General features: G+C 51.0%; 1 protein-coding gene across 13 annotated transcripts in view; it reads right to left on the reverse strand.

The window, feature by feature from the left end:
• The window catches only part of PKNOX2 (PBX/knotted 1 homeobox 2), a 308,095-nt gene that overhangs the window by 6,791 nt on the left and 281,109 nt on the right, over positions 1-20,195 (reverse strand). For 12 of the 13 annotated variants that reach the window (XM_054512208.2, XM_064577276.1, XM_064577273.1 and 9 more), the window contains 3 exons: positions 16,074-16,203; positions 15,500-15,597; positions 14,572-14,691 (listed from right to left, as the gene is read on the reverse strand). In XM_054512208.2, the coding sequence (XP_054368183.1) occupies positions 14,572-14,691; positions 15,500-15,597; positions 16,074-16,203 (348 nt within the window). The remainder of the gene's footprint in view (positions 1-14,571; positions 14,692-15,499; positions 15,598-16,073; positions 16,204-20,195) is intronic. The other variant, XM_054512212.2, reaches the window with a different exon arrangement.

Here is a 20,195-nt window from a genome sequence, read left to right on the forward strand (position 1 = left end):
AGATTCTGGCTCTGTCACGACATGCTGTGAGGTCTCAGGCATGTCCCTTAGCCCTACATCATAAAGTCGTCTAGTGATTAAATGAAATTGTACTTGTTAAAGTGCTTGCGAGGAGGTGGCTCTTCACACTATTATTATGGGATGATGTGGGTGAGGGGCTTAAGGCTGTCTAAGGAATGAGCGTGAGGGCAACAGCCTCGGAAGTGCTCTCATTATCAACGACAAAGGCGAGCAACCTCTGTAGTTGACCCCAGCAGCCCCTGACCAAGACAGTCAGGGTCATGTGTTGTTTTAATTCACACCTCTGACCCTGGCCACCATGCCAGGGCAGCTGGGCCTTGGGATTCATCCAATATTAAGATTCTAACAAGGAGGAAAACACCAATGGGACCACCACCCAGGTCAACTAGGAGACAACTTCTTCCTGACTGGGAAGGAACACAAGAAGGCTGGGAGGTGAGATTGCAGGCCCCAGGGTGCAAAGGAGTGGGGGCTCCATGCTTCCAACACCTTCTGGGGAAGGGGTGGGGCCCATGCCCTATTTTCCTGCTGCATGGAGTTCCAATTCCCCTAGCCGTGAGAAGGAGCCACGCAGCCTCCCTGTCCATGGCCACTTGGTCTGTGAACCCAGCAAAAACAGGGCAACTCTCTGGTCTACCCGGACTGCACTAGCCCCTTTCATGCCTTCTTGCACCTGCTGTTCCCTCTGCTGCAACGCTCTTTCCCCCACTTTTCCACTGTGTGTGTTTCTGAGCTTCTGGAAAGACCTGCCAGAGATCAGATCCTCTGTGAGGCATTTCCCAAATTCCTGGGGCAGAGTTCGTCATGGCTGTGTTTGAATAATGGCCTTTAGCCTGCTATATGGTAATAGGTCTCCCTACGAGACTGGAGAGCTGCTCTCAGGGAGGACTTCCCGGTGGCACTTCAGCTGGACTTTGAAGAACGGCCAAGCCATCCCAGCAAAGGCAGGGATGGGCCTTCCAGGCACGAGCCTTGCACCAAGACTTACACTGAAGCCAGCTAGATGCAAGTCTCTTCTTCTACTCTTTTTTTTTTTAATTTTATTTATTTATTTGAGAGAGAGAGAATGAGAGAGAGCACATGAGAGGGGGGAGGGTCAGAGGGAGAAGCAGACTCCCTGCCGAGCAGGGAGCCCGATGCGGGACTTGATCCCGGGACTTCAGGATCATGACCTGAGCCGAAGGCAGTCGCTTAACCAACTGAGCCACCCAGGCGCCCTCTTCTTCTACTCTTAAAGACCTCCGGGGAAGGAAATCCTTCAGCCTCCCATGGAGGGATAGTGTGTGCTGTCTCTAAGGAGGTTCCTGGCGCAGGCCTCCGTTCTGAGTGGATGTCGTAAATCCAGAGGTTAACATGCTCTCATTGAATGGAGAGGGTGGGAGGCAGTGTCACGGAATCTGGCTGGTTGTCCTCGTATGAGGACATAAAGCAAAATAAACCTTTTATCCTCCCACCGTGCAAATCCCACCACCCATCCCGTCTGGAACCAGCATCTCAGGAGGCACGTGGTGGGGGCCATGGGGTTAGTGGCAGCTTTGGCCCAGCTCTGGGGACAGGTGTGTCGGCCAGAACATTCCTGGCACCACATCTGAGTGCTCACAGGAGCAGTCCAGCTTGTACATGCCTTAGACCAGATGATTCCTGAGGACAGAGTCAAAATAGTCCTGGCTCCTGGACAGACCTCGATTTGCTCAGTGCTACTTTTAGCACAATTGGAAAGGCTCCGGGCCAAGGATGGGAAGAGGAATCAAGTGAGATCGTGGTAAGCCCCCAAGCCATGGTAGCCACTCTCTGGGCACTGTTTGGAAGAACTCCTCTGGAGTTGGGAGGGAAGCAGGCAGCAGCTTTCTGGAAGCAGATAATCCTTCCAGAAAAAGAGATACAGAATGGACCAGAAAATGACAGATCCTTCTCAGGGTGGGCATGGAGCTTCATGCGACGAGGCAGAGCTGCCTGGTGGTCAAGAACACGGCCTCTGGAGAGGTCAAGTCCTGCACCCCCCAACTTACCAGCTCTGTGAGCTTGGCAATTTGTTGTTCTCCATTTCCCATCCTTAGTTTCCTTGGCTTAAAATGGAAATAACAGAATAGCGTGTACCTCTGGGACTTGGGGGCTGATTTAATGAGATAACGCAGGTAAAGCATGTGTGCTTCACGGACTCACTCTGGACAATGTAGCGAAGCCTCCCAGATGTCACAGAGCCTGCTGTGCAGTCTCCAGAGAAAGGAACTGCAGAGTTTACACAGAGTGGGTGTTTCGTGGTGGCCCAGCTGCCATCAGGAAGTTCCTCCAAAATCTGACCTAAACTCTTTCCTGCCTCTTTCTGATACCTTGCTTTGCAGCCTCCTAACTCAGGTCTCCCCTGCCCTAAATTGAAGCTGAAGGCATCTTTCAGTTGAAGGCTGAGTTCCACCTGCAGTGCTGGGTCTGGAAGAAGTGTGGCCAGGGCTGGTTCATGGGTCCCTGGCCACTCCCTTCACTCCAAGCCCACCCCAAGACTGTCCTTCCTCCTCCCAGGGCAAGCAGATGAGCATGAGGCTGGCCAGTCACTGAGGGGCAGAGCACAGGGCAAATGGGGGCCTGCTGGCATCCGTGGCCTTGTGCTGCTGGTGAAGCAGGGTTTGGAGCCAGATTTCCTTCCCCACTTACCCTCCAAGACCAAGCACCACACTGGCATCAACGACAGCCGTCTTCCCTTCTGGCTCCTGACCAAATGTGGGCACGCACCCTGCGGCAGCCCCAACTCTGAGGGCCTGGCCTTGCTCTAGGAGGGTCAGACGCCAACCCCACGGAGGCAGTCGGCATGGTGAGGGGCCCCAAAACAATCACATTTCATCACATCTGAGATGCCATTGATGGCAGGGTGCACCCTGATTTCACAGATGCTAAGTGGGAAAAAACAAGTCTTCTAGAGTGGAGAGAAGCCCAGTAAGCCACCAGAGGAATTCTTCTTTCTTACTATCATGCACCTCCTGCAGACCTTCCATTATTTTATCTCTCCTTTTTACTCCCCTCCCCCTTATAATTATACCTGCACAGAAAGGTCCAGAGAACTAAAATGTATAGCTTTATCTATCATCACAAACACCAATGGGACCACAACTCAGGTCAAAAAATAAGATACTACCAGCACCCAAAAGCCCCCCTTGTACCCCTTCCTAATCACTACCCTCAAAGATATCCTCCCCAAAGATAACCTGGTTTTTACGGTAATTACTTTCTTGCTTTTCTTTATAGTTTTCCTATCTATGTTACATCCTTAAACATTATAGTTTACTTTTGCCTGGTGTTTGGACCCTATATACATGGAATCCACTGGCATGCAGGATTTCACTCCACAGTACAGGTGTGAGACTAATCTATAATTACTGAAGCTATTCATTTTCATTGCTGCATAGTTTTCCCTTATAAAAAAATCTGCCGCCTCTTGGTTCTTCACCCTCTCGCAATCTTGGAACTATTCTCCCTCCCTCTGGTTTCTATTTCAGTCCATCCTTCCTGCCGCAGCAAGCAAGACTGGTCCTTCCTAACCTGCCCCCAGTGCCTCATGCCCACTGAGACACCTCTCCTATGAGCTAAGCGCTGACCCTACCCAGGGTTTCACATGCTACATGGATGATTTGTTTAGTCATCTGTCAGCCCAACCAGACATGCTGCATTTTTTGAGGAAAAGGACCCCCACCTTTCTTTCCACCCCCACCTCATCAGTGCCAAGGAAAACGTCCAGCATGTGCTAAGTGTTCAGTATGTATTTGTGGAATGGATGGTCATAGGAACCTAAGGGGGTAACTGGTGGCTGTCACCATTCCCTGTGGGCCTTTGCGAGTGAAGATGAGTGGGAGAGGGTGGGGAGCATCAGTGAGTCGGACTCCCCGGGAATTCTCCCCAGAATCAGGCTGCTCTACTTGCTGCAAGGGCTGTTCCTGCAAGTGATTGTTCCATGCAGGTTTGTGGGGAGGAGAGTGGGGTGCTTAGGGTCTATGGAGGCACACCAGCCAGCTTTCTAGAGGAGTCTTCGGGGCAGCACAGTAAGAAGTGGGTAAGAACATGAACTCCAGAGCTAGGCTGTCTGGCTTTGAATACTGGTCTCTCACCAGCTCAAGACCTTGAGCTTGTTATGCGGGTTCGTCTTCTGTAAGATGGGGAAAATAATTCCACCTGCCCGAGGTGGTCATAAGGATTCAACGAGTTAATATTTGAAAGGTGCTTAGAACGGTGCCTGGCACTCTGTGAGTGTTTTTTCAATAAATAAATAAATAACAAATAAAATAAACCTGCTGCTTGGTACATGTGGCCCCCTCTGTGTGAAAGCCACGGGTTGTTTTTCTGACAGATGGCGAGAGCCCCCAGCAGCTCCTTCCGTGCATGGAGAGATGCGCTCCTTCTTTCAAATCATTTTATTTCCTGGATTCTGGGACTGCTCCAGCCCCTGTGCACATATGATGGGGTGTTTTCCCCTAGCCTGGGTCTCAGGCTTCTTGGGAGGATGCTGGGAAGCTGTGAATCTCCCCTGGCCATTTTTCAGGTGGAATCTTTGAGAGCTGCAGGCCCCCCGTGGAGTGTCCCGGGGCTCAGGGCAAGCTAGCGGCCCCCCACACCCCCAGTCTTCTCGGACCAGCTCCATCCAACCCTGCAGCTGACCAGCCAGTTGTCAACAAGACCCTGTCTTTGATGGAGACCACCAGTCTCCCTCCTTCCCTGGGACTCCCTGCTGCTCAAACAGCCGGTGTGGCCCACACCCTGGGACTATGGCTTCCAACACTCTCCATCTGTCCTGGGGAGTTGAGGGTAGCTTCCAGGGGTCTGTTCTCTCTTTGTCCCTACAGTGAAGGGTGGGTGGGAGAAAACAGTTTCACATCACAGGCAGGCATCTAAGACTTCATGTTTCTCTGGCACAGAAAGATGAATGCAGCTGAGCCACGGCCAGCCTGACTTCCAGGTCCCAGTGTACCTTCCACTGAAGCTCTACATACAGATGCCTGAGCAGCAGGGGAGAGAGACAGCAGTCGTGGCACGGCAAGGAGCCACACAGCTCCCCAGGCTCCAGGGGGGTGAGGAAGGGGAGAGGAGGATTTCATGCTCACGACCCTAGGAGGAGGGGTCCGTCTCTTTGGTCAGCAACAATCATGGGCCAGACAGGGCCACTGATGGTCAATCAGGAGAGAATTCTCATCCAGACAACTCCTCCTTCTCTTCCTACTCCATCCTAAACCGTAGCCACCCTGCCAGGCCTGGCCCAGATCCCAGGTCCTCCGCTAAACCCTAACTTTGTGCATCAGCATCCTGTGCAGGGCTTGTTAAAAGCAACATCTCACTCATGCCCAGAGCCCTGGAAGTCCCCGAGGCCATCTCTCCCACTGGGCAGGCGTCCCTGACACCAGCGCTTTCAGTGGTGCCCCCAAACAAGTTACCAGTGCGCAGAGACAGTGCCGGGGTGGCTCGGTGGGGTCTGGGCCAGTGGGAGTCCCCCAGCTGGTCTCCAGCGGCAAGCAGTGTGGTTGGTTGGTTTCCTATCATTTTCTGTGTGCGCCGTCCTGAAGAAGGCGGGGAAGCAAGGCTCTGCGGTGCCAACGTACAGAGGGGCAGCCCTTTGCGCTGATGGTTGGGAGGGTCTTTCTACCGAATGCAAGTCTTCTCCCTACTCATCCAGCCAGAGAGCGTAGGCTGTCCTCCGGAGTCACACAGAAGCCTATAGCACTGCCTCTCACTTCATAACAAGAGTTATCACCACTTACTGGATGCCTACAGTTTTTGGCTAACTTTGAATACTTACAATATTCACGAGTACTCTGTCAAAGTACCTGCCATGTATTCTCATTGAATTTCCCAGGCACTTATGAAGCAGGCAACATTATTCACGTTTTATGCGTGAGAAAACCCAGCCCAGAGGGGTTAAAGAACAGGCTCCAGGTTACCCAAGCAGTGAATGGCAGAGCTGAGACTCACACCCCCTATATCTTTAACCACGTCTGCTCCACCTCTGGGCCAGACCATCTGTCAGGCACTGTGCTTTTTAACATATTATTGATCATCTTCGCCATAGGTGGGTATATTATCTCTACTTTATGAAGAGGAAATTAACATCAGAGATGCTAGTTGACCCGTTCAAGGTCATAGAGCGAGTAAAAAAATAGAGCTGGGATCAATCTCAGGTCTGTCTGCCTCCAAATCCCTTGTTCCTTATACTATACGATGCTGGCCCTAGAGGAACGGGGTTCTACGGACTGAACATCCCTAGCCCCCTTAACCATTCATCATATGACACGTTTCCCATTAAAAGTCATTTGAACAGACATTTCCCCACCCTGGCTGCTCTTCTCTGGACACGACTTGGCAAAGGACCTTTTGAAATGTGATGTTCAGTCCTGGACACACTAATCTGGATGTGTCTGACCAGCACAGATGGCCCAACTCCTCTCACCTGTATTGCTTCCTCCATTCTTGGACCCCTTAAGTGTGTGCGCGCATGCTAATACTTGATTATATCATGGGTTGACTGCTCATGGTTTACGTGTATAATTTATTTCCCCAATTAAATTATCAGTTCCTCGAGTGCTAGAGTCATGTCTCATACCCGAAACTTAGGTGTTAGTGGATAGATACGGTATTTGGAACTTAGGTCACATTTTCCCATAGAAACAAGTTATTTCTTTAATAGCTAGCTTTCCAGGCTAGCCCCCAAAGGCTGATTTAGCTAAAGATCTGTGTTCTGGTGGAAAGGAGCCTACAGGACTCAGGGACAAACCACAGATCTTGCTCTAATTTCACGGGGCGGGCTAGATCTGAGGAAATTCCGAGATGGGTGAGCACAGACTTCATCCTCTTGCCTTTTCCTGGGCCCTGCTTCCACTTCTCCGCCTCTTCTCAAAGCCCCAGGGCCGTCCTGTGACCCTGCCGTCAGCCTTCCGAATCTGAGGCCTCTGGCTGCTAGGACTTCAGGGTCAAATCTCTTAAAACTATATTCATGATGATGTAGATAAAACTTTCATCAGATTCTCAAAAGGTCAGGGGCCTCGGAGAGGTGAAGAACAATTGTTAGAAACCTTTCCCCTGGCACCCCACTGGTTTGCCTCCTCAAAAGGCTGTGTTAAACAATATTCTAATCTTCATTTGCTACCACTAACAAGCACTGGCACTCTTCCCATGAAGCTGATCTTAGCCGAGGGGGAGTAAAAAAGTAAGCTTTGGAACTAATTCATACTAAAGCTGTGAATGAATGATGGCATCCCGGCCTCTCCATTGGTACCTGTTTTTGACAGGCATTGGGTACTTTTAAGTGGATCTCTGATGAGTGGAATTTCAGACCATGTGACAAAGTTAAAGGAAAAAGTAGCAGACAACATAACAATAAAATAAAATAAAATAATAAAAAAAAATATATTCTGGAACAAAAATGGTCTCTCTAAGTCTCTCTGAGCTATTTTTTTGCTTTTCAAGTTTTCTTACTTTTCCCCACAGATTCCCGAGAAGTGTCAAGATTTCTCTCAGCTTTTTCTGAGACAGGGCAGATTACGGGGACTCCCGGAGTGAGACGGGAAGCATTTGCAACAGTAGCTGTGTCTGGATCGGGACAAAATACTTTCACACTCATCTTATTCCATCCTCACAACACTGCTATGAGCTGGATATCGTGATTCCCATTTTAGAGCAGAGGAGACTGAGACCTGATGAGGTCCAGCAACTTGCCCCAGGTCCCCTGGCTAGGTAAGAAGGGGTGCGACACTCAAATCCAGAGCCTGCCTCCCTGTACCACGCCCGCTCCATGGACCACACTCTTTCTGTTTGTAAGAGACATCCCCGTTTCCAAGTCAGCTGGCGATGGATCCCATAAGTGGGTCTCTGACAGGGATCGATGTATAGGTCCTTGGGGCTTAATACAATGCTAGGCACAGGGAAGGTGGCAAGCAAGACACACAAAGAATGTTTGTTGAGTCACTGAAGATCACACCAAGGCACAGAGGCAACCAGCTGGACTTCACGTCCACACACCCTCCTTGGCCGGGAGCCCATGGGCAGGGCACAAGCTGTACCCGGGTGTGTGGCAGCCGGCATCCCCCAGCGGGGAGGAGCCCACGTGCGCCGGCTGATGAGTGGATAAACAAAGTGTGGACTGTCCGTACAGTGGAATCCCGTTCTGCCATGAAACAGAAGGAAGCCCTGAAGCATGTGACAATACGGATGAACCTTGGAAGCCTGCTGCTAAGTGAGAGAAGCCACTCACAGAGGGCCATGTATGATAAATTCCATTCATGTGAAAGATCTGAAATCGGCAAATCCATAGAGACCCAAAGTCGATTACTGGTTTCTAGGGGCCGGGGAGCGATAGCTAAGGGGTACAGAATTTCTTTCAGGGATGAAAATATTCTGGAATTCGACAGTGGGGATGATGGCACAACTCTAAATATACTAAAAAAATCTCTGACTTTAGTTACAAAGGGTGGATGGTGGTATGTGAATTATATTTCAATTCAAAAAAAGTCACAGAGAGAAGGCCCCCGGTGCATTTTGTGCGCTCGGCTTTTGTGACAGCCGCAGAGTTCATACGAGGGCGCTGGAGCCAGGCCCTCAGCTGCGCGAGGCGGGGTGGACGAGCAGGGTACAACTGTGACGCTGGCCGGACGCCATCCCGGCACTGAGGATGTGAGGGATGGAGAAGGGAGAGCGAAGGGAGGGATGGTGGGGCGGCCTCACCATATCTGAAAACTAGGGCTGGCAGACAGCTCTCCTGCCCCCTTCCCAGGACAGGGCTCTGTGTCTCCATGGAGAGCCTCTGCTGACAGCATCTGCTGAGAGCTGGGGGTCCTCTTTGCTTCACCTAGACTTTGCGTGGGAGTCGAGAGCTGCTCTGGTTTCCTGGGTCAATGCAGAGCATTGTGGGTGAGGAACTAGAGCCCCGAGGCGCCACAGACTTGGGTTCAAATCCCACGAGATGTTGGGGAACGTGTTCCCTTCTTTGAGTCTAGTTTTGTTACTGGTAAAATGAGGATAACAGGGCGCCTGGGTGGCTCAGTTGGTTGGGCATCTGCCTTCGGCTCAGGTCATGATCCTGGGGTCCTGGGATCGAGCCCCACCCACATCGAGCTCCCTGCTCAGGGGGGAACCTGCTTCTCCCTCTTACCCTTCCCCCTGCTCGTGATCTCTCTCTCTCACTCTCTCTCAAATAAATAAATAAAATCTTTGAAAAAACAATGAGGGCAATAGTAGTACCCAGCTCCTCTGCTGGTTGGGTGGCTTATATGAGATGGTGCCTGACGATGCTCCCCATGAATCTGGCCCCACGCAGTGGCGAATGCCGTGGCTCTTTTGATGTGAGGCGGGACCTGCTGGGGCTTGGTTTCCTCTCTGGGATTTCCCCACATGCAGAGAATATTCTGTAATGTTGCTCCCGTGCTTTGGTGGCAGCGACACAGAGATCAGCCATATTTTGGATGGGAATGAGCAGAATGATGGGGCCAGGGCGAGGGGCGCTGGGGTCCGGAGCAGAGGGGATGGGGGCAGAAGCCAGGCAGGAAGAGTAGCCCTCTCCCTCCATCCTCTGTGGAGAGGACCCTCTGCGGGGGTTCTCTCCCAGCCTGGGTTTGCTGGGGAGTGATTGCTTCCGGCAGGAGTTTGGCCTCTTTGAGCCAAAAATGCAATAGCAAGAAAATATCCCGGGATTCTTCAGGGACCCCAGAGGAAGCAGCTAATGGATGAGACCTTCCCACTCTCATTGCAGCCTGACAGAAAAGGCTCTGGGGTTTAAGTCCCATCTCAGGAGAACTCTGTCATCGGAATCCATTTCTGTGGCTCCTAATGCCACACAACAGTGGAAGTGACAAGAAGCCTCAGACACAGGACAAAAGGAATCAAAGAATACTAACTTCTCCCTGAGGGAAAGAAGACAACAGGAAAGACTAGGATTCACTACAGAAGTTTGAACAAACAATCTCTACTAACGGAGACTGTAGATTTACAATGCTCTCCGTTTCTTCTGCAAACCGCGACACTGCCCTTCACATCGTCCCGGATGCTCGAGATGAATAGGCTACCGTGTAGAATGTTCATTAGACCATTTATCTGCTTATCAGGAAGTCGGCACTGTTTGTATCCAGACTGGTTTATGCCAGTTACATGTGTTAGTGTAATGATGTAATGCAGTTACTCTGTAAACCAATAAAATATAAGTGCAACAAGAAAGTTATTCTTGCTAAGCAAACTAACTGGACTGCTTTGGAAAGACTTGAGACTCTGATTTCCTTAAAAATGCCGTGTAGTGAGGACCTCTGGGACAAATGTAAGTGGCTGGAATACGTAACAAAAATCTAGAAAGATCCTACAGCCGGGTTACTTCCCAGACATCAAAGTTCTTATCAATGTTAAATAAAGATGGAATTTATAGATGTTCTATTATAGGAGAGGTTTGTGCAAGTAAAAGGACAACCTCTCCTCAGAGAAAGATCGTGGCCCTCTATCAAGACATTAGCAAATCAATATATATGTGTATCTTCTAAATTAAAATAAAATGTATCTTTTTAATGGCTGTTCCTTTCTTCAACCAACTTTTCCAATTGGCTAATCAACACATGGGTTGTCCCCACTGCACTGGATAGGATAGGAGAACATCCATTGGATACTGAAATCTGTCCTTTTTCATACATTTTCTACCCTTTTTTCCTAAAATTGAACAGCTACTTTATGCCCATACGGTGTTACTGAAGAGTTAGATTTCCCACGAGCTACAATCTCAGAGTTGTTCCTCAAAGAGACAGTGAAAGCAAGGTGGGGGAGGGGGGCTTCGACTAATCAAAATATGTTTGGGGAAAGCTTCGAACCATGCCCCCTCTTGCAAATTCACAATGCCCCTAGTACACTGAGAATCAAGAACTGAGCTAAACTTTGTATAACCCAGATTTTCCCAACCTCCTTTACCCCATCTTGGGAGCAACACCTATAACATCCTATAAAGGTACACACTTTGGGAATCAAATCTTTAGGGTCCACGTAAGAGGTATAACGTATGATCCCTTTTCTGGAGCAATTTACAATTGAGTCAGAGATATGCGACATGTACGTTTGACACAGACATATATACGCAGAACAGGTAAGTAACAGTGTTCGGCAGGATGTTTTTTAGGTTTAAATGATGGTAAAAATCAGTAGATGTTATAGATCGGAACAACAGGTCAGGCATCCACCTCTAATTTTCACAAATTGTGGGCCTTGGTCTCAAAAACTTGCTCTTAGTCCACGGTTCTAGATAGTTCAAAGAGGATTCACATTTCTTAAATGTGCCTATGTACCAGGTTTGGCTCTTTATATAAGTTATCTCATTTAATTTTGTAAGCGTGGGAAATGGGTATTATCTTTTTTTTTTTTTTTTAAGATTTTATTTATTTATTTGACAGAGAGAGACACAGCGAGAGAGGGAACACAAGCAGGGGGAGTGGGAGAGGGATAAGCAGGCTCCCTGCTGAGCAGGGAGCCCGATGCAGGGCTCGATCCCAGGATCCTGGGATCATGGCCTGAGCCGAAGTGTGAGCCTAAGCTCACACTTAACGATTGAGCCACCCAGGTGCTACCGGGTATTATCTTTTTTCAAAGAAATCGACTCCGAGAGATTGCACAGCTGGTGGCAGGACCTCAATTCGTACCCCTGTCTGTCTGGCTTCGAAGCCTGCCTTCTTTTTGCTGTGCCCTTGTTACCCAGTCTTTATAGCCTCTCCTGAGCTGGGGTTTGGGGGCCTGTGCACCCACTGATATCTGGGTAGCCAGACTGATCCATGGCCAAGCCTGGACCTGCAGAGGACCCCTGTGCCAGGCTGTGTCCCTAGAGCCTGGACTTCTCCCCATCCCCTTCCTTCCCCAGTCCAGAAGTTCTGAGTTGTGACTTTTTTTTTTTTAAGGCCTGGGGGTCACTCCCTTGACCTCTCCTGATGGCCACTGTGAGGAAGGCATTAAGCGGGGGAGGAGTTTGCCAATGTTAAGTGCTTTATTAATAGTATCCGCACTGAGTGCACTCTGAGCTGAAGAGGGTCCAGGGGTGGGAGGGTGTGGGCAGAAAGTCTTACTCATGCTTTTCAGCAAGCCCTCTCCGTGGTTCCCGGTCTCTTTTGTGGAGCTGATCTGGGTCCTTCCTTCTCTTCTGCTTTGTGCTCAGCGACTTCCCCCTCTCTCTTCTCCACCTCTACCTTCCTCTGCCATCCCCTGTCCAGGAGGCAGTGGCCACAGAGTGGAAGGAAACGACCCTAAGCTATAGAGGGGTGCTCAGCAGGGAGGGGGCAAGAGGGCAGCCTGTGAACTGAAGTCTGAGGTCAGAGGGCAGACACAGCCAGGAGCGGCTGATAGGATGACCCTCCAGTCTCAGGCTCAGACTTATGTCAGGGGCAACATGCAAGTGGGGAGTGGCAGGTAGCTGAGGCAGGAGCCCTGGCACAGTGCGGGGTGCTGGCCTGGGGGCCTGGGCTCGTGGGCGGGGGAACTGGTCTGGCAGACTCTTCTCCCTCCTAGCCTTTTCTCCCCCTCAGAGGTGAGGCTGTGGGTGTGTTCACATCAGTCGTCAAAAATGCATGGCGTGGGGGAGGTGGGGCAGGAAGGACAGGGCACTAACATTGATTAAACACCTCAGTGTGCCAGGGTCTTGGCAATTGCTGCATTGCTTCCTGGTTCTCTTCATAAGAGGTGAGTGTGTCCAGGTTACAGAGTCAGAGGTAAAGTCTAGACCTGAGCTCAGGTTTGGCCACTGCAGGAGCCCATGAGCTTTCTACCACACCTGCAGCCTGTGGTTACACATCACCGTGCTGCAGTGGGTGGAGCCAGCTCTGGACCCATGGAGGGCGCGGCGGGGAGAGGAGTGCCTGTCCCCATCTTGGGTGTGATGGGCCAGCGCACACAAGATCCTTCCCCAGGGAGCCCCTCTTCCCACGGCTGGGCTGGGAGCTGTAGCAGGGACACCGGGCTCGCAGGGCCACTGGGGCTCTCTGGCGGTGTGGAAAACCAGAACAGGCAGGAGGTCTGGCATCCCTGCCCCCATCTTCAGCCACTGATTCAGAGCTGCTCCCAAGAGGCCTGAGGATGGACCTGGCCCTGGCTCCCGGGCTTCATCACTAGGCTCTCAGAGTCTCTCCGACCTCTTCCCCTCACCTTGACCCTCGGCCTTCCAGCCCCCTCTCTCCAAATTAGGTTCCTGGTTGTTCTCTAGGTGGTGCTTTCAAAGTGTGCTTCCTTAGCAAAGCCCTGGGGCAGCCCCAAGACCCTGGGGGGGTGGACATATTGGGGGCGGAGAGGCAGAGCCCCAGCCCCACATCGGTCACCACAGAGCAAGTCTTCCTGTTCATTGGGTGTGCGGGCCCAGCGCTTCTGGGCCAGAGTCCCTAAGATACCCGTATGGGAGAACCACAGCCCAGGCTCAGGCTCCGTGGCTTCTGGAGGTACTCCCATTTCAAATAAAGGGTTGTTGATTGCCAACTGATTAATTCCCATGATCCATTTGATTTCTATCCCCTCTGAAGAAAGAGTTTCCCTTACTCCTGGTTCTTCCTCACAGGCCAAGACAAGACAGTCCCTTGGTATTTGTTCGTATGGGTCTATCTTGGTACTGCCATGCCAGGCCAAGACCTCACAGACTGCGGGAAGCCTGCTGGTGCTTCCAGAATCTACCTCCCACCCTGGATACACACACACACACACACATGCGCGCGCGTGCACGCACATGCACACACACCCTTCACAATCGGCCCAGACATGGCCATTGGCCTTCATTTACTGCTACAACTCTTGGATGATGCTAGGGGATTATAGTTTTGAATTCATTCCTGACATTCAACCACAGCCCTGGCTGTTGCAGCTAACCCCGCACATAGCACATAACTGCTATTGTGTTAGGGCACACAGCAGGCTCTTTATAGACATTATGTTTATACCCGAGGCTTGGTCGCCATTTTACGGAAATGGCCATAGAGGCTCAGGAAGGCAGTTGTCCTGCACCAGAGCTGAGCTGGTTGTGTGAGGAAGGAGATTCCTCCCTGGGCTGCTCTTCCAGACCTGATGGTCGCAGCCACCGCTGCCCAGCCCGGTGCCTCATCCGGCTGCTCTGATCGGAGGGACAGGGGAAAGGGGACACATCTGCTGCTACCCCAGCGGTGAGGACTCTGGGAAACAGAAGAGTCCTGGCTGAGGATCCACATTTTCTTCCCTGGGAGAAGGGCAGGAGAGTGCGTGGCCACCCGCAGCAACCACCGTCCTGGCCCCACAGAACCTCACCCCGTCCCTGAAACACTTGCCCAGTCCTTAGCTCTCCTCAGAATATGTCTGTCCTCATTCCCTCACTTGATGTCACACTTCTTCATGGCAGCAGCAAGCACCAGAGAGCCTCCCAGCTTTAGGTCCCACTAAAGTGGGTCCATCGTGGTCCCTCTCCTCTGCCTTGGCCTCTGGAAGATGGGATCCCTATCAGAGAGCCTCTCTCCAGGGCCACGCCCTCTGTAGATCCAAGGATGACCACAGAGTCTGGAACCTGGGGGGTTATTCATACCCCACGCGGCCACTCCACACCCCCAATACACACACACTCACCATGAGATGCTGGAAGAGCCAAGAACGCATTATATTGGTGGCATGCTTGGGCAAGACTCCTCGTTTGTTCTTGGACTTCTTATCCTCATTGTCCAGGAGGGAGGTGAGGTCAAGGTTAACCTTCAGGGCACGTGGAGAAAAAATCAGCATCAGCAGCCTGGCGGGCCAGCAGCTAGGGACCCGTTGCCATAGTGACGGCAGGCTCTTGCTGCCAACCCCCTTTTCCAGCTCATTCGTAGGGCCCTGGGGAGGTCACCCTTCCTTTTACTCTGCACCAGCCCCTCAGAGAATGGGAGACAGGGAGAAGGAGAAGAAGGAGGAAGAGGAGAAGGGGATGAGAGAGGACACAGAGGAAACAGGGACATGCAGAGGGTAGAGGAGAGACAAATTTACCAGAAACCATCCACTAGTTATTAGCATTTCTAGGTTAGTTTACGGTTTGCAAAGCACCTTCCTCTCCATTACCGTGGTTAGCACTCACAGCAGCCCTGGAAGTTGGTAGGGCTCTGGGCAGGTGGTGTTAATCCCCCCTCTGTGGATAAGAGCTCTGAGGCTCAGGGAGGTCAGGTGACTTATCCAAGATGACAGAATTAATGTCACATCTCAGGCCTGACTTCAGATCTTCTTCCTCCCTCAACCTGTGTGTGTGCTCTATCCCACTGAGCTACAGAGTTGCTCCGGCCAGAGACCAGGGATAGGAGGTGCAGAATCCTTTGACATAACCTTGAGGGGTAGGGAAATCCCAGGAGTTGATAAAGCCTTTCAGACCCCCAGCTTCCGATCTGTAAACTGGGGGTAATGATACCTCTTAGAGGAATAACGAGGATTAAGTGAGTCACTTGTGCAGAGGGCCTAGCAGAGAGAGAACAGTTATGGTTGTCCACCCCCCCCCGTGCACATGAGCACACGCCTGTGCACGCACACTCACCTGTGTATTCTGGATCTGGATGGCTCCCTGGGGGATTGCTTGGGTGACCACCTGACCCTGGGAGGTTACCATGGTAACTGGCTGGTATAAGGCTCCACCTGAGGAGACAACCAGTTTTTGGATCCCCTGCCATGGGGGTTGGTAGGAGTGAGGGCAAGCAGGATTTCCAACTCACTTGGCACTCCCATGTAAACACCTTCTATTCTGGAGGCACTCAAGCCCCTGTTGGGGAGTGATGGGGTGGGAACAGGGTGGGAACAGGGTCCAGAGAACAGAGCCTCTGGTGGGAAGTGTTTGGGGCAGGGACAACAGCTTTACTTGGTCTTTGAGAGACTCATGAGACTTTGACCCAAATTTGTTCCAAAATACCACGATCAGGCCTTGGTGCTAGCCATCTATAAACTTACAGAACACTTTAGTCAAGAAATTGAACTGGAAGCCCCTCCTTGGCAGGGGGCACCCCTCCCATTTCCTAAGATTGTTTGTACGGTACCCTGCCCTCCCACCCCCTGGAATCCCCTTGGGGCCACCCCTTCTCCTCCCAGGGGTGTTCCCCATAATCCCCTGCACCGACCTGACACCACTTGTGAGTTGACGGTTGTCATGGCGATGTTGCCCTGCTGGAGCGCTGAGGCTGGGACCACAATCCCCTGGGGGTTATTGGAGACTCCAGACATGGAATTGGGGGAATTCTGCAGGAGGTCCTGGCAGTAAGGGAGGCGTGGTTTGTGACAATGTCACTAAATGCTTAGAAGCCACAGCCCCAAACTCCTCCTCTCCCTTTCTCCCTTCCTGTCTTCCTTCCTCCCTTTTTCCTGAGCCTCCCAGGACCCAAATCTGAAAGGCAATTCTCATGGCCTTCCAGAAGCAGTGAACAAAGTCTCAATATTAAAAACCAACCAACCAACCAACCAACCAACCAGCCAGCCAGCCAGCCAACCAACCAACCAACAATATTTATCCACTTAGCCATTCCATTCTTCTGAAACCTGAGACACAAATCATCTCATAAACCAGTGGTCCCCACTTCGGCTTCACTTCGGAATTTCCAATACTGATGCCTGGGTTCTAACCCCAGCGATTCTTCTAATTCCATTGGTTGGGGGTGTGGCCAGGGCTTTGGTGTTTTACAAGCTCCCTAAGTGGTTTTAACGTGTGGCCAGGGCCGAGAACCAGTCTTTATCTGCCTAGCACCTCTTCACGCTTCACACTGAAATGTCTCCAGATGCCTTCCCTGACACCCTCTCCCCCCGAGAACCTCACTTCCTCACGTACCTATATCACATTATTTATTACACCCAGCTCCACACAAAAGTGGCCTCCAACGTTCTATCTTTGTATCCTGAGCATCTAATTCAGGTGCCTGGCATACAGTGGCCACTAAAATCGCTGTTCAATAATAATACAAAAACATCCACCCTAGCCTCTTTACAACCTGCCTTCTAAGGGCATGTCATAGGAGCCTCGACCTCAAGCCACCCTTTGGCACATTTCATCTATTCTTTCCTTTTCCCCAGGCTGCCAACACAGAATCCCACTGCAGACAGAGTCCTCCTTTGCCCCACACTGTCAACCAGCCAGCCCCTGTTTTCCCCAGGAAACAATCCTTGCAGTTTGTTTTTGCAGCAGTCAAAGCAGATAAGAAGAGCATTTTTTCCTAGCAATCTGGTCCCCTCGTTATTGCCATGTCACAGCTGGGCCAGGAAGTGCTTGGGCCTGATATGAAGGGACTCTGCATACCATGCACAAGGGGAGGGAGCTTGGTCGCAGCCTCCAAGAAACATCAGTAAACTCTCCCTGCCTGGGGGTTCAGCGCTTGCTCGGGGCGGGGAGAAATTGTGGGGAAGGAATTGGGTGTGCGAGAGGTTGGGGTCTCTAGGCTTTATTTGGAGAAAGCAAGAACGGTGGCGAATGAGGTGCCATGGAAGGAGCTCTGGGAGACTGGCCTGGGTCCCTGAGCGCCTCCGACCACAGTGCCTCATCTGAAAACAGGGCTTGAACCAAGTAACCTGTCTGATGACCATCTAGGGCTGACGCTCTCATGAACACAGCTTGGCGTCATAATGCATGAGCTGTAAGAATTTAGACAGGTAAACAGTCAAGAAAATAGACCACCACTGACTTTCGTTTTAGGACTGGGAGAGAAGCTTGGGCTTTCAGCCTCCAGGGAAGGTCTAGAGTTTCTTGGAGCCAAACTCTTGGTCTTCCCACTCAAGCGGTTCAAGTCTAATATTGAGGCCCCCCTTCCGAAGCCTAAAAACTGGAAGAGCCCTTAAAAGCCACATATTCCAACTCCCTGAGCACAAACAAGGAACTGAGGCTTCTTAGAAACCCAAGTGACTCACCCAAGGCCCCCAGCTGGTTCGCAGCAATGGGACTAGAACACAGCCCTCCTTCATCCACAAATACTGAACACCCACCTTGTGCCAAGAACCGGGCTACGAGGTGCTCCTGGAATCACAGGGGTTCAGTACATAGTTACTGCAGGCAAGGTGAACAGGTGAAACAATCAAACCCCAGAAGTACAGAGGAAAGACCAGAGACTTGGGAATCAGCAAATCCCGGCCCTTCTGGGAGCCTCAGTCTCATTTATAACATGTGTCTGGCCCAGTGCTGACATCCAGGAGCCCTCAAAGCCTGTTTTTCAGCTCTGTGTCCATCTAACATTGACCCTGCCCCCGTCCCGACATCCCCGCCAACCATTCTCACAGGACATACACCAATGCTGGTGTTATTTGAAGCTGAAGCAAAAGCTGGACGGTAAATGTAATAGAAGAGGGTGTCGTCCCTCCATGCGTTTCACCCTAAAACTAATGGAAATGACTTTTCACTAATCTCTCGTCTGGAATCATTCATGCCATGGTACTCCTCATTGGGGAAAGGCATTTGGGAATTTCAAACATAAAATGTTGCCCCAGACTTGCCTTTTCCCTGAAAAAAAGTATCCAGCAAGGTTAGGAAAACACAAGCGAAATCAGTAAAATAAATACAAGATGTGGGCCTTGGGATTCAACCAACACACATTTTCGCCAGCCAGAGGCAGAAGGGTGAGCTATCGCCTGGATACTTCATCTGCTTATTCACACTCTGGCTGGTTCTCTGCCCTGTGGTCTTGCTGGCCTCCATGCCAGGTTCTGGGTTTGGGTAACTAAAGGCAATTTATGCATTAGATCAGACTCTTCTCTTTCCTACCTTCTCCTACTCTGGGGTCGTTGGCTGGGACATGCCGAGAGGCAGCCAAGTTATATCAGCAAAGGAATGGAGTATTGAAGTTCACGGGCAGAGACCACGGGCAGAGCTAGGGCTAGTCCCATCTTAGCTGGGCAAAAAAGCGGAAGGAAAGTCTGGGCCTCCCTGAGGTCTGGGGAAATAATATCCATCCCCTACATTTGTAAATATGAGCTGTTTCACGCACCGGCCTGAGTCCTGCCGTGTTTCCAGAGACAGAGTCTCAGGGTCATTGAACCAGACCCTCTGTGATCTGTATTTGTAAAAACCGCCCTCGGCTGGTTCCAAAGACCAATGGCTCTGAAACTACCTATTTATTACACACATCGAATATTAGCATTCTTTTACCATGCTATTTCATTTTATTTTATTTTATTTTTTTATTTTTTATTTATTTATTTTTTAAAGATTTTATTTATTTATTTGAGACAGAGAGAATGAGAGACAGAGAGCATGAGAGGGAGGAGGGTCAGAGGGAGAAGCAGACTCCCAGCCGAGCAGGGAGCCCGATGCGGGACTCGATCCCGGGACTCCAGGATCATGACCTGAGCCGAAGGCAGTCGCTTAACCAACTGAGCCACCCAGGCGCCCCCATGCTATTTCATTTTAATCTCCTCACTACTATGGGAGAAATGATTTTATTTGCCTGAAGAGGAACTGAGGTCCAGAGAACCAAAGTGACTTCCTGGAGTCACACAGCTGTGCCTTGAACCCAGGTCCTTTGGCTCTGAGCGCAGTGCTGATGCTCGCTTGGAGAGATGTGCTTTGGAGTCAGACATCCCGGCTCCACGTAAGCAGGGAGCCTGGCACATGTAAGCACCCAATAAATCACTTTCCACTTCCTTTGGCTAAAGCCACTCAATGAGGGAGCTGAGTTTTGCACAGCCAGGATTTAAAAACCTGTCCTAGAAGGTCCTAGAGCCGTTTGGGTTCTTTACTTAGCAGCAGTGGAGATTCAGCTGGGACTGCACACCGAGCCGCGGTGGTCAGTCCTCACCTCGCGCCCCCTTCATTCCTGCTTCCTCTCCGAAGACATTCCCGGGCCCCGGCCAAGCCCCGCAAGTGGGAGCTGCGACCCTGTCTTGAATGAGCTCTGTGACCTGACTGCAGCCATTTCAGGGGTAGCGGTGGGTCGAGCTCTCTTGAGCCTTTGTCTCTACAGAGACGATGGGCTCTGAATCTCTGGGAACAGTCTATGGCTTTTCTGAGGAAGGAGCTACCTTGGCAGCAGTGGAAGCCCCTTGGGGAGAAAATGTTGGCTAAGCACACAGTATTTTTATCTTCTTGACAGCTTCCTCTTGGGGCTTATCAGACTCCCAAGCAGGTGGATGATGCTCTGTCTAGACCCAAACAGAGCTGTTTCCTTCCAGGCTCCTTAGCGCCCATAAAGAGGTGAGAAGCACATGTAAACAGGTTTTAGCGACATTCTTCAGCATTCAGAGTCTCACATCCCTGCCCCAATTGTCCA

Source organism: Mirounga angustirostris, unplaced genomic scaffold (assembly GCF_029215605.1).
Source record: "Mirounga angustirostris isolate CCGP_5_RB_7025 unplaced genomic scaffold, mMirAng1.0.hap1 SCAF_13, whole genome shotgun sequence".
Classification (NCBI taxonomy): domain Eukaryota; kingdom Metazoa; phylum Chordata; class Mammalia; order Carnivora; family Phocidae; genus Mirounga; species Mirounga angustirostris.